Here is a 14118-nt window from a genome sequence, read left to right as displayed (position 1 = left end):
TAGGACAGACTGAGAAAAGGTGGTTGTTGACCCCAGGGACTTCTCCCAGACCTTCTTTTTCCCCTCAGCCTGTGGGGTAGCCAGCACCTCTGCCAAGGTGATGTCAACAGGCCCAAGACGTGACTCCACTGCTGCATCTTCAGGCCCACTATCATTCTCCAGCCAGCAAGACAAGTTAGAGGAAGAAGCAGAACAAGAGTTTGCTCAAAACACCAGCACACAGAGGCAGCTGCCACCTAACAGTTTCAGGCTCCTTTCTCCCTACCTGTCCCTGCTCAGCTTTGGAAACTCCAAAGTATACAGCCAGGTGGCTACATCCTTCTCCACCACAGCCACCACACACTTAGCCACAGTCCTCATCAACCACCTCATTTTGGAACAGCTGTACTGGTCAGAACCACTTCCTTCTACAGACAGGAGGCATAAAGACTGCTGCCTCCCTCTCACCACTCTCTCCTGCCAAAACAAAGTGTGGGAATTGCTAGAGGCAGTCATGCCATGACAATGGCCACCAAAGCATAGCAGATTTTCTTTCTGCCAACAGAAGCCACTCTGTGGGAGGCAACAGGCAAAGGACTTCAGTTGGAGGTTCTTCTTCCTCCTCAAGCTTCTGTAAATCCTGGGTGTAGAGGTGATCTTAACCTTGTCTCTCCCCTCCTCCCAATGCTGCTCTCCTCACCCTCCTATTCTTTGCCCTGAAGAAGCTGGTGTTTCTCATCAGCTCTTTCCTGCAAAGGATATCTCCCTCTGCCAGTGATCCATCCAGATGCTGGTGGCTGTAAATGGCATGATGGAGAGCTGCAGAATCTTTTATCATTTAACATCAGAAATCTTCTTGTACATTCACAGCTCCTCCAGGGACATTTAGTGCTTTCCCTGCAGAGCCTGGGACACTTCTGCATTGGCTGCTTTCTGGCCCAGAAATGGATCACTGGCCAGTGAGAAATGGAAGTAGTCACAACATAAGCAGATACCCACCCTAGCTGTGGGGAATCCCACACAGGGAGGAAGAGAGTTGTTTACAGGGAAAAATCATTTCCTTTCATGCCACCTTCCTCTGTGCTTTAATGCCTGGAAAAGCATATGGAAAGCATCTCTGTGGGCCTGACATCTCCCATCCCTTAAGAGGAGACAGATCGCTTCCAGAAGAGGCCACTTCAGGTCACAGCTAGACCCTCAAAGACAGCCAAGAGGGCGGAGCTGGCCACAGCTGGCTCAGGTGAACAAGGCCATTGCTGTCATTCCTCTGTGACAGCCCCATCTACAGGATCTCGGAATGGTTTCCCCCATCTTTGCATCTTCAGTCACTCCAGTTAGCACTGAATCTAGTATCCTTGGCCAGTGGGGGAACAAGCCGCTACCTTTGCTAACTGCTGAAGACTAACTGCTCTAGGAAGAAGATGCAGCTGACCCTTGCCATGGCAGACAACAACCTCATCTTCATCAGTGAGGGCCCTGTTCAAGGAGGGAAGGGGAGCCAGGCAGCAGAGTGCTTCCCTGTAACCTAGGGACCGTAGTTCTGTCTACAGAACTTGCTGATATATAACTGAGATGTCTGTCATTCTACACCACTGATATAAGAGGCCTCTTGCAAGACCTTCTTGACTTCTACAAGGCCCTCCCCAGAACCCAGAAGCTCTCTGGTGCAATCAAGTCCCTCATGATGACCAACAAGGAGGAATGTCTTTGCTGAGTCCCTGATTCATAAAACCCACCTCCATGTGCAGGCAGAAACCTCCTCACTGCATAGAAGCATGGCTCCTGCAGCATCAGCAAAACCGGGGAGCACTGGGTCTATGGTCAGTGAGACTGGGTCAACCCCACACTGTTTGCCTGGTATGCAGTATCAAACACCCAGATTATATCACCATCTCCTACCTCAGGCAAGTCCCACAGGAGGGTAGCCCCCTCCAACACCTACCTCCATCGAGCTCCTTCTGAGGCCTTGGCCCATGACTCCCTGTCCAGCCCACACACCATTCTGGTAAGCTTTGAAAACCAGATGACCTCCCTTGAGAACACTTCTATGCATTCATGCATCAACTGTTCCACTTCCTTACTGTCACATCCCATCCAGATATGTGGTTGTAGAACAACTCCTTGTCAGGAGAGGGTGAGAAACCCCAGTAGCTAGTTTCTAGTCTGTCTAATTCTATGGCCCACTTGGAACATCAGATGGAACACCCTCCATCAAGCACGTAAGTTTATTCACAGGATCCCCCGCCTCTTGTCTCTTCTGCAATGAGAGACAGACTGGCACCAGTGTATATCAGGCATGTCTTTGGACTCCTCCAGAACTTGTTATTTAGATTCTGGACACTCTTCTTAACAAATTTGTTGTACAGCTCCCATCCCAAGCCATACTAAATTCTGATCCTTCTTAATCAACTTTCCTCTGTTTCTCACCAAGCTGGCTACCTGCAGCTGCAGGAGGAGGAAAACCCAGGATCCCAGCAACTAGGAGTCCTACTTCTATTTCCTTTTTCTAGGCAGGGCATCACTAGGAAGCATCCACTAGTCCCTGTATACCATGGAAGTACAGAAGAGCTCTACTCATTGCTCCTCTCTGGTTCTATATTTTTCTATTTTTAGTCTGTTAGTCTTTATTCTGTTCTTTTTTCTTTTTCTTTTTTTTTTTTATTTGCCACCAACGATTGTCTTTTTATTCCTCCTGGTTTCTTTCCTGGACTGTCTTTTTTTTTTTTTTTTTGGGGGGGGGGGCAGAATAAGTAAGTTTGCAGACGACACCAAGTTAGGTGCGTGTGTCGATCTGCTCGAGGGTAGGAAGGCTCTGCAGGAGGATCCGGATAGGCTGGACGATGGGCTCAGGCCAACTGTATGAAGTTCAACAAGGCCAAGTGCCGGGTCCTGCACCTGGGGCGCAACAACCCCAAGCAGCGCTACAGGCTGGGAGATGAGTGGTTGGAAAGCTGCCTGGCCGAGAAGGACCTGGGAATACTGGTTGATAGGCAGCTGAATATGAGCCAGCAGTGTGCTCAGGTGGCCAAGAAGGCCAACAGCATCCTGGCTTGTGTAAGAAGCAGTGTGGCCAGCAGGTCTAGGGAGGTGATTGTCCCCCTGTACTCGGCTCTGGTGAGGCCGCACCTCAAGTACTGTGTTCAGTTTTGGGCCCCTCAGTACAAGAAGGACATGGAGGTGCTCGAGAGAGTCCAGAGAAGGGCGACGAGGCTGGTGTGGGGTCTGGAGAACAAGTCTTACGAGGAGCGGCTGAGGGAGCTGGGGTTGTTTAGTCTGGAGAAGAGGAGGCTCAGGGGAGACCTCATCGCTCTCTAGAGGTACCTTAAAGGAGGCTGTAGAGAGGTGGGGATTGGTCTATTCTCCCACGTGCCTGGTGGCAGGACGAGGGGGAATGGGCTAAAGTTGCGCCAGGGGAGGTTTAGGTTGGATATTAGGAAAAACTTCTTTACTGAAAGGGTTGTTAGGCATTGGAATGGGCTGCCCAGGGAAGTGGTTGAGTCGCCATCCCTGGAGGTCTTTAAAAGACGTTTAGATGTAGTCCTTAGTGATATGGTTTAATGGAGGTCTTGTTAGTGTTAGGACAGAGGTTGGACTAGATGATCTTGGAGGTCTCTTCCAACCTAGACGATTCTATGATTCTGTGATTCTGTGAATTAAGCATTTAGTAATTGTTTGGTATGAGTATCAATCACCTTGTCCCTCAGATGGGAGTGGATATATAAGAAATAATACAAGAAAAGGGGAAACAGTAGTGATATTTTCCTAGAATACTTCTCCTAATTTCCAAGCAATTTATACCTCCAGTAGTTCCTGAAACAGAGATTTTGTCTCTGTGTTTAGTCACCTTTAAAGGAGTTTTCTTCTTTTAATCTGTTCACTTTCTAAACCAAATAAATCTTTTTGTACCCATAGCACCCTATGCCAAGAGTTCTTCAGTTTAAGTACACATTTTGTGAAAAATGCTAGCTCTTAGTTGTTTGAAACTTGCCACTTTGGTTACATTTGATGTCTAGTATCTGTCTTTAAAAAGAATAATAAAATATTCTTCTCAGTTTTTTTTTCTCCATTTTATTCATATTTTAGAGAAAATTCATGATTTTATAGACATCTGTCGTAACTTGCCCTAATCATCTCTTTTCCAGACTTGAGAAATCCCTATCTATTTATATGGCTCCCTAAACATAAGCCACACAATACCTTGATTGTCTTTGCTGCCTTTTTCTGAATCTTTTCCAGTTCAAATACATCCTTCTGAAACAGGACTGAACAATCAAAAACAACACATGGTATTCAAAATATGAGCACAGCATGGATTTACACATAGTAGTATAATGCTGTTTGTCATTTTATTCTCTATTTTTTTCCTAATTATTAACATTTGATTGACATTGTCATTGCTACTAAGAATTAAGTTACCTATTATAACTTCAAGATCTCTTTTTGGAATGGAAATAGTCAACTCAGAACCTTCATCATTGCTAATTGTGCATCAGTTTACATTCATCTACAACAAATTTCACCCATAATTTTAACCCCTAATCATTCAATATTGTGACATCCTTTTGTAAATCTCTGCACTCAGCTTCGATTGCTTCCCCAAATAATTTACCGTCTTTATGGTACTTTGTTATCTCATTATTTGCCCCCTTTTTCACACCATTTGTGGATATGCACATCCCTGTGAAAACTGGCCATTTCTTGCTAATCTTTTTTTTTTTTACTATTTTAACCCAGCTACTTAATAATTTTAGGAACTTTCCTTTGATCCAACAGCGGAAAGGCTGTCTTTAACAGCCCTTACAAATGTGCTTTGGAAATTGAAGTAGACTATAGCCACTGGATCTCCTTTGTTTACGCTTTCTAAGACATATATCGCTTGTTGAGGCTTTCTAAGACATACAAGGCATGTTTTGCCTCAACAACAGTAGCATTAGCTCTTCCTTAGTATATCTTACTTGTCCATGCATGCACTAGTACTGTTCTTTAGAGCAACATTTATTAGCTTGCCTGGCATGCATATCTTGTTGACTAGCCTATAGTGTCCCACATCTCAAAATCTGTTTAAAAACAGGCATCACATCACCTAACTTCCAATCTTCTTGTACTAAAGTAATTGTAAGATGTTACATATCACAATCAGTAGTTCACTTTTTTCAGAGTCAAATTCCTCCAAGACTTGTTATTCTTTTGTCTACCTACTTTACAACCATATTCACCAAGGCTTCAATTTGAAGTTGATCTCCTGAGGTATCCTCAGCATGGAAAGATTCCAGAGGATAAACCTCCATAAATTCCACCACAACAACCGGATGCAAATACGTATTATTTGATTTTTTTTTTAATTTGTTTGCTTGTTTTTTGTTATGGTCTTAATCTCTCTGAGTCACCTAAAGCCTCTTTAGTAATAACATTATGCACTAAATCCTGATCATTGCACAAGGCAAGTTACTTGACTTTTACAGGCTCTTTGACTGGCTTCTAGAGCAAATATTTAATTTATGCATTGCATTCAGATTTCTTACCAGGTTACACGTAGGGTTAACTGAAGTCCATGTTACTGCTAAGTTTACTGCTTTGACAGCCTCTTTGATCTTCCTGTAGCTTTCACTGTTTCCTGTCAACAACCTGACCAGTGACAGTAAGTGGCTAGTAGTATAATCCCTAAAACTATTTTTCCCTATTTAGGTCTGGAACATTAATCCATATGCTAGCCATTTGGATCACCAAATTACTTTCTCCACTTCAGCTAAGAGTTTTTGCACTGCAGCTTTCCCCATAAAATGTGTCTGATAAGCATCTGCAGCTAGGAACTCATCTTCCCAGGATATAGAAACTATGTGTCCTTTCATAAGTCTAGCACACTCATGGATTTGAGAACTTGTAGCTTAAACTCACAAAGAAACATCCCTGTATCTAATCTGACCTCCTTAAAGTAAATGAGGCTAAAGGTATTCCCTTTGTTAATTATATTTTCCATTTCTGCATTTGAAATACAGTAAAAAATTTTTAGAACAATCTTTATTTTTAAGTGTTTAGGTGACTAAGAACTCAGCACAATTCTTGGTAAATTATTCCAATAGTTAAATATTTTTACCATTTGATTTTTTGCTTTAGTTCCAGTCCAGATGTGTCCACTATCTTTCCATTGCATCTTAACTGTTCTCTGCTAGGTGGAAGACTCAGATTGTTCTGATGCTTATTCTTCATTCAAGCACTTAAAAACTGTCATCAAGTTACCCCCTTAAGTTTTTATTCATGGTTCACATATTTATTTTCTGACGATTCTTTAGTTTTGCAGCACTTCCCAAAGTGAGAATAATAAAATTAGACTTTTTTTTTTTCAAAAATGCCAGATACAGAGAAAATATAACTTTCTCTCTTCTGTTCAATATTCAGCTCTTCATAGATCAAAGAACCACATTAGCTTCTTTGGCTGCAGCATCACAATAGAAGCTGTTGATCTACTGATTATCTGTTCAGACATCTCTAATCTTTTTTCAGTGTGACTGCTTTCTAACATAGAGCTCTGGTTCTGTACGTATTATTCACGCTCTGTCAATAGATGTATGAACTCATATTTAGTCAGACAAATGCACACTGTTAGTCAAGATAATACAAATGAACTAAACTGTTCCATATCAGTAATTTATCCTTTTCATTTGTATTTTTATTTTTGGCAATTCATCCAATCTTTTTAGACTCTGTGAAGTTTATCAATATTTTAGATTTCTGTGTTAAATCACAGGGTACTGACAAATATATATTGAGAAACGTAGAATCACATAAGAAACACAACTTTTTCAAAAATGATTCTTTGTTGCTATTTTGATGCACCATATGTAACACATTTATGTAATATTAGTAAAAGAATCATGTGGTACTAAGTTGGTTGCTAACTGATCGTTGCTTTATCTTTTATGAATCTAGTATTTTAGATTTATTACTATGATCATAGGTGAAGTTACTTCTATCATTGGAGTATTTGACTGCAGGGAGTCTCATAGAAGTCATGATATAAAGTCAGCTTGATGGGATCTGTTTCGAATAAAGCCATTCTTGTCTGTCTGTCATGTTGTCCTTCTAATATTTTATTGGGAATTATATCAGATTGACAAAATAAGTATCTACTGGAGAAAAAAAGAAAAAAAAAAACTACAGTTCTGACTTTTTATCCAACTCTTTAAGAACTCTTGACTGCAAGTTATCTAGAACTAGCTATTTTAAGTATCAGTCTGACATCATTGCTGTTTGTTGTTGAAAAATCTATACTTATCAAATGAGCTGAAAACTATTTTTCTCCTACTTCCCCCCAAGAAAACAGGCAAAAAATATGCACTGATCAGATCACTTTTTCTGTTTCAATACACATCAGTCTATAGAAGTCACTGACTCCCAGCTCTCTCAAGACAATTCATTACTTCAATTTTCCCATCAGCTCCTTTGCAATTTCTCTCATGATTCTCCCAACTTACTGCCTCTAAGAGTTAACAGACTCAGTATGTTTTACTTCAGTTCTATTCCTCAAGATTATGTCAGTAGTACTGTCCACAAAAAAAAAAAAAGTTTTAGAACAATCAGCAACATGCTGAATACAGTTTACCTATACTAATGACTGTTGCTGATAAATATAATTTACACTTGTTCTTTAGAATGCTTTTCTTAGAAAACTAGTCTTATGCAACTGGCCTCTTTGTTAGCTCTTTCCCAACAACTTTGAAACCACTAACTTAAACCTGACAAGAGAGATAGAGGTCTCAGAGATGATCGTTTTGTAGACACGTCATGACAACTGGCTGCTAGGTCAGGGGCAGAGTCTCTGTTCAGATCCTTATTGGCAGAAATCAGCTCTTATCACAGAGCTCTTTGATTGACTTTTTAAAGTGATCAAATTGAGAATTGCTCAAAAGAAGAAAGGTTAGACTGAGAAGTAGGAGTAATGAAGTGAGACCAAGCACGAAGCAGTCTGATCTGGTAGGAAAGGCGTTTCTTTGTCCCCTTTTCTGTTTTTCTCTCCTCTGGCTATGATAACAAGATACCCAGATGCCCTTCTTCATGTATTCCCACCCTTTTTACCACATTGCCCATGAAATAGAAGTTTCTACACAGAGTCCTGTGCACCTTCCACCTGTTTGCATGCAAGTAATCAAATATATTTTGCCCTGATGTCATGACTCAGTTTCCTTCTGCATCACCTTTTGCTCTCCTAGACTTTTCACTCTCTTTTTTTCTTTTCACTGGCTTACTTGTATGTTGAAGGGGAAGGGGGAAGGAATCAGACACTGGCTGTCCTTGATATGTACTGTATACACTACGCTTGCCACACCAGATCTCACTCCACACAACCTTCAGATCTGTTGGGGGATGAACGAGGAGGAAAATGAAGGGGGTGTTCACTAATTCCCCCAGCTGCTTACCCCCACTCTTGTCAGTCTCTTATCATGCTCCCACTCTGCTGAATCTAAAGTAGATGGATTGGAAGTGTGTGGTCTTTGGCTCCATTTCTCCTACCGTGGATGCTATGAGCCACTCATTTGCACTTTGTGTAGCACAGCCAGTGAGAAAGCGATGTTGAAAGTGTAGGCTTCTTCAACCTTACTAGCACCTGCATTGCTTCTCCCTCTGACAGTATACTGATCATTCCATACAGAGGGAAGTGCAGCAAACTAGCTAGCTAGATTTTGCAGGTCAGATTTGACCCAGAGACTGACAAATTAAGAGCACTAGCTTTTCCAATCTGCATGGTCTACACAGTGATTGATGTATTGGAGCATCTGTGCATGAGCCTAAACCAGCTAACCCTTGAGCTGCTTTTTTGCACAATGCCATACTAAGCAAACATTGAGAGGGCTTCAGCCGACAGCTGGGCTTATTATAGTGAGGTGAGGGAGTCTGTGTCACATAGTATTCTAAGCAGCTAAAGGAAAGCAGTGATGGGTGGGAAAAGTATAGAAGGAATGTATTAACAATAGGTAGAAACTTGCAGTCCTCTGACAGCACGTGACTGAAGCACTGGATCAAATCTGATTGAGAAAGTCACCCACTCCAGGCTTTAGGTCTTAAACATAGGATCATGGAATAATTCCAATCAGAAGACATCTCTTGAGGTCCAAACTCCTGCTTAAAGCAGAGTCAGCTATGAGGTTAGGCCAGGTTACTCAGAGCTTTACCAATCTGGTCTTGAAAACCTCAAAGAATGGACACTGCACAACCTATCTGGGAAACCTGTTCCAATGCTTGACACTCTTCATGGTCAAGAAGTTTTTCTGATATCCAGTTAGAGCATCTCTATTTTCTCCCCACACACACACTCCAAAAGCACTATTAGTTTTTAATTTCTTGAAATAGTTTTCCACCATTTCACGACACTTCACAAAACATGTTTGTTGCAGGCTTTTGCACAAAGACATCAGATAAATTAGAGACACCACTGGGCAAAACAGAGAGTATTCTTGAGCATAATAGGCTTGAGCTTTCCATTCATTTAAATCTATTCAAGGAAATAAGAGAGATCTTGTCACCCTAGTCAGAACAATCAATTTTTTTATGTCTAAACTATGGTCAAAGGTACACTTGCAATGCATTCAGAATTGAGTTGGAATACATTCAGACATTCAGGTCTGAAATATCCTACATTTATCTGATTCAGTTACTAAAAATAATCAAGCTGATCTTTGCATGTAGTTGGAACTCAAATATCTACAAGTTTCCAGCTGGATTTTGCAACTTTAGCTGTCCAGCAACCTCAGTGGAAAGGTTTTTTTTACATATACCGAAATTAAGTCCCAGCTATCATGAGAGTCACTAGGCAGCTCTCTGGGAACTATGTTGGAGTGAGTAATTATCACCAATATACAGACCTGACCTCTAGGCAGTATCAGAAGCAGAATATCAGAGGCATATATCAGAGGCAGAAGTCAACTGTGATGCTTAAAAGGGCTCTGGATTGTTGTGTAATTGATATAATGCCATGTAACAGAAAGCACATGTATGACATTGGTGTGTGAGTGGCTGCATCTGTGGAGAAGGTGAATGGGTACTTAGCCTTTAAGATCACTTTTCAACTTTTCTCATACTTTAGGGAATCCAAATCTGATAATCACCATTGTGATTTCTCGTGTCCCCTATAAGACTGAAAGATGTTATACGACTTCCACTTCAGTCTTACACGTATGGAGCTGCTCTGTTATGAACCTCTCAATTACTTTTCCCAGGGAGAAATAACAGGAAAACTCATATTTAGGAAAGAAAATGTGAAGTTGCACATCACTAAATGTGCAAACTATGACATCTAGCTAGATCATAATAATATGTCCCTGCAGGAGATGGAGAAATCATGTGGTTTGCTTAAAACTGGAATGGAAAAAAGGTCCAGAGCAAGCTCAGGGCACAATCCTTCATTGTTCCCCATGTGGTGAATAAACTAAATGTGACTGATTATGAGCTTTCTAGCACTAATTCTGAATTCTAAATCTGCTACATGCAAATTCCAAGGTAAAGCCAACAGAAGTGTACCATTCTTCTCCTGCCTCTGGGATCTCCATGGTCTTGGAAAGGCAATACAGAGCCTGTATATTAAACTAGTTCTGCAAAAATCTAACCAGTTACACCATACAACAAAAACAAAGTTCTACTCATGCTAGGGCATTAGTTTCCAACCATATCCTAGAGTTCAGACTTGGCACATAAAAACACTGTTTTCCTAAAACAGGTCTGAAGCATCTACTCAATAACTCCAAGAAGCCTGGAGTGAAAAATCTAGTCTGTCAAATAAGAATTGTTTTGAACAAAGCTGCCTAGGTGGGGGAGTCCAAGTAAAATCCAAAGATTCAACCTGCACCCAGTCCAACCTCTAGAACTCTAACAAGATATATATGAATGTGTATCTATGATGTATATATATGAATGATACTTGAAATAGGTTAGTTATACTGCCTTTTTGTAACAGATACCAGGTCAGAGATCGTAAAAATGCTGGCACACACAGGAACAAATACCTTCATGGTTAAGTATGAAAGCTGCGTGTCATTCTGAAGTTGAGTGGATGCTACCAGATGTGTTAATTATTTATTTGAAGAGCGTTGTGGGGAGAGGGACCAAGAATTAAAGCTACCTGTACAACATGCACTGTTAAAAGTGGTATAGATTATTTGTTGGCTAAGAGGATAATAATACCCTTGGCAGTGTGTACAGGTAGAGGATATAGGAAAGGCAGGAAAGGGAAACAATACATGTTTTGACACATTACAGCATACAGGCCCAGGTGATTTTGAAAAATCTTAACAGTGAACTTTGCCATGTGAACATTACAGAAAACATAAAAGATTTCTTCATGTCATGAGGACATCCAACTGGTAAGAAACATACGCTAGATGTGGGAATTAAATCCCAAGGTAGAAACTGTAGTTTCTAGTTTAAAGTTTGCTTCTATGGCCCCCTGGAAGTGCTCACAAAGGGCTTTCCTACTGATCCAAGTGTCACAGCACCAGGCTTTGACAGAGTCCCTCAGATTTATTTTGGGGATCTGGTTCAATTTGCTTGCTCTCAAAGGTTTCATTTTCCCACTTATGTCACAGTGCCCGTGTGCTTCATGGAGAGGCTTGAGGTCTTCCATCAAATGAGCTGCTTTTCTCTCCGAGACTGTTTTGTTGACTTGAATGGCATGTCTCTATGCATCTATCTGATGTCTTTACATGTGGTTTGCACAGAAAGAAATTTTCCTGTGGGGAGGAAAGTGTGCCACTGGACACTGCTTTTATCTATAGAGATCTGCATTTAGAGATCCACGGATTTTTTTGGTATTCACATGTGTGTAGGAAGAGAGAGCTAGGTTTACATAGCCTAAGGGCTTGGGATTCTCTCCCGAAAAATAAGCGTGGCTGGGTGGAAATACACTATTCCTCCCACTGTGTCCCCTCGCCATGGTTCTGCAAGGAGGAAGGGAGGGATTCCGTTTTGTTTGCTGTTCTCCACTGAAGTCTCCGTAGGGGGAAGGGGGGGAGAGAAGACGTGCAGATCATGCAGTGTTACGTACACTCGGATAACAAGAAACCGCTACCGTGCAAGCGAGGCAGCCGCCGGCAGCCTGATCCCGCGTCGGGAGGCACGCCCCGCATTCCCCCACCGCCCCCCGGGGGGCACCGCACCGACCCCACACGCTCCGCGACCTTCCTCCGGGGGTGACCGGGGAGATGGCCCCCGCCGCCCCCCCAGCCCCGGGCTCGCCCCGCTCCCAGCACCTAGGCCAGCGGCCGGCGGCGCCTCTCGCCCCTCGGGGGCTAGGGGGAAGCGGGGGGCCGTCGTGCGCAGCTAATGGCGTTGAGCGGGCCCTCGGCGGCAAGGATGGGCGCTGCGAAGGGCGACCCGCGTCTCACCGTCGCTCGGTTATAACGGGGGGGGGGGGGGGGGGGGGGGGGAGGCTGCGACCGCCCAAGCATCCTCCAGCGCCGTCCCCGCCAACGCCTTCCTCACCCACGGTGCGGGATCCGATGCAGCCCATCACTCCGGGAAGAGGCGGCAGCCTCGGCAGCCAGGAGGCGGAGGAGGAAGGCAGCGGGGGAGGTCGGAGAGGAGCCGGTCCCTTCAGCGGCAAACGCCGGGGCGGCCCAGCCGGGACCGGCGCGGGGTCATGGTCAGGTGCGAGCGCGGGCTGGCCCCGCCGGGGAGACGCAGGCGGGGGGGGACTCCGCCGGCCAGGCTGTCATCTGCCCCGGCTCCGCTTCCCGTGCCGATCCCTCGCCGCGGCTGCGCCCCTGCCTCCGCCGTGTGCCTGCCTCCGCCGTGTGCCTGCCTCCGCCGTGCCGCCCCTCCGCCCGCTCCCCCCGGCGGCTCCCCGACGGATTGGGTAAACAGCCCCGGCCCGGCAGCGCCGCACCGATTGGCTGCCGGACCGTGGAGGCAGGGCCGAGCCGAGCCGAGCCGGGCCGGGCCGGGCCGAGCCGGGCCGGGGGGCGGCCGCGCGTCCACCCCGGGGAGAGCGGCACCGGGCCGGCGGGGCGGAGCGGGGCGGGGCCGGGGCCTGGCCGCACAGGGGCGGGCGGCGCGGGGCCCCTCCTGGCTGCCAGGGCGGCGTCCGGCGCAGGTGAGCGGCGGTCGGGGGGGAGACAGGGGAGCGGCAGCGTCCCCGGAAGAAGAAGCGAGGGGCGCGGAGATGCCGGGTGTGGATGGAGGCGGCAGGACGGGCCCTCGGCGGTTCGCCATGGTTTCCCGGTAACTACACTTGCAGGTTTGATTCAATTAAAGGATGCCCCCCTAGCGGCCGGCGGCGGCGGCCGGGCCCTCGGGGATGGGCCTGGTTCGCTCGCGGCTCCCTGGAGGGCCCTGGATGTGCAGGTGCAGATGCGCAGCAGCGGTACCCGCTTCCCAGCCCTCTGCGAAATGGTGAAAGAAGCAGGCTTAGCCCTGTGGAAGATCGTGGAGGCTTTTCCTTTATGCTCCCTGCTAGCGTGGCAGGGGGGGACACATCTCAGATGTGGTGAAGATGAATGTTAGATGAAGATGTTAGGTCGGTTCCTTCCACAACCCAAATTCGTATTCACCTGATAACAACAGGCAGTGTCCTCCTGGCCCGCCTCCCCAGCACCACTGACCCTCCCTAGTCTGCTCCTTCCACCTGCACACTCTGAAATGCTCATGGTTTCTCCCAGTTGCTTTGTGCTTCCTTCATCACCAAAGCCTCTCTGATCTCACCAGCTTCATTCCACCAGTCTTTTTTAAAAGCAAATTGAATTTTGCTGATCCCAAATGGATCGTTTTGTTCTCATCTTTGGGAGATTCATTTCTTTGTCTACATCACTGAGAAGTCACTCCCAACAGCCCCGATTAACAGCAGTAATGGGGAATAGCTCATTCTCCCACATAGAACTTACACTAAGCCTAAAGAAAGAGGAGGAAAGAAAAGGGGGTGGGGGGGAAGGGCTTCATATTTCATTTAGGGAGAATATGTTTTTGCATGGGCCTCTTCAGAGAAGGAACTCTACCTACACAAAGTCAATTTACAAAGTAAAAGTTAAATAGAAAGGACGTGCAGAAAAAAGAAGAAAAAAAAAAAAGAGAATTTTTTTAAAAAGTGAGAAAAAAAAAAAGTGCTAATGTCTGAATATAAGCAGCTATTATTTCTTTTCCCCTACTCCACGGTATTGA

At 44.8% G+C, this 14118-nt stretch overlaps 1 protein-coding gene across 1 annotated transcript in view; it reads right to left on the bottom strand.

The window, feature by feature from the left end:
* The window catches only part of FAM131B (family with sequence similarity 131 member B), a 29651-nt gene extending 16931 nt beyond the window's left edge, over positions 1-12720 (bottom strand). The window contains exon 1 of the mRNA XM_050713105.1: positions 12448-12720. Within this exon, the coding sequence (XP_050569062.1) occupies positions 12448-12475 (28 nt within the window). The 5' untranslated portion in view covers positions 12476-12720. The remainder of the gene's footprint in view (positions 1-12447) is intronic.
* Between the last annotated feature and the right edge of the window lie 1398 nt (positions 12721-14118).

This window comes from Cygnus atratus, chromosome 1 (assembly GCF_013377495.2).
Source record: "Cygnus atratus isolate AKBS03 ecotype Queensland, Australia chromosome 1, CAtr_DNAZoo_HiC_assembly, whole genome shotgun sequence".
Lineage (NCBI taxonomy): Eukaryota > Metazoa > Chordata > Aves > Anseriformes > Anatidae > Cygnus > Cygnus atratus.
Note: the sequence above shows the minus strand (reverse complement) of the source record. Positions and strands in the feature narration are given on the sequence as shown.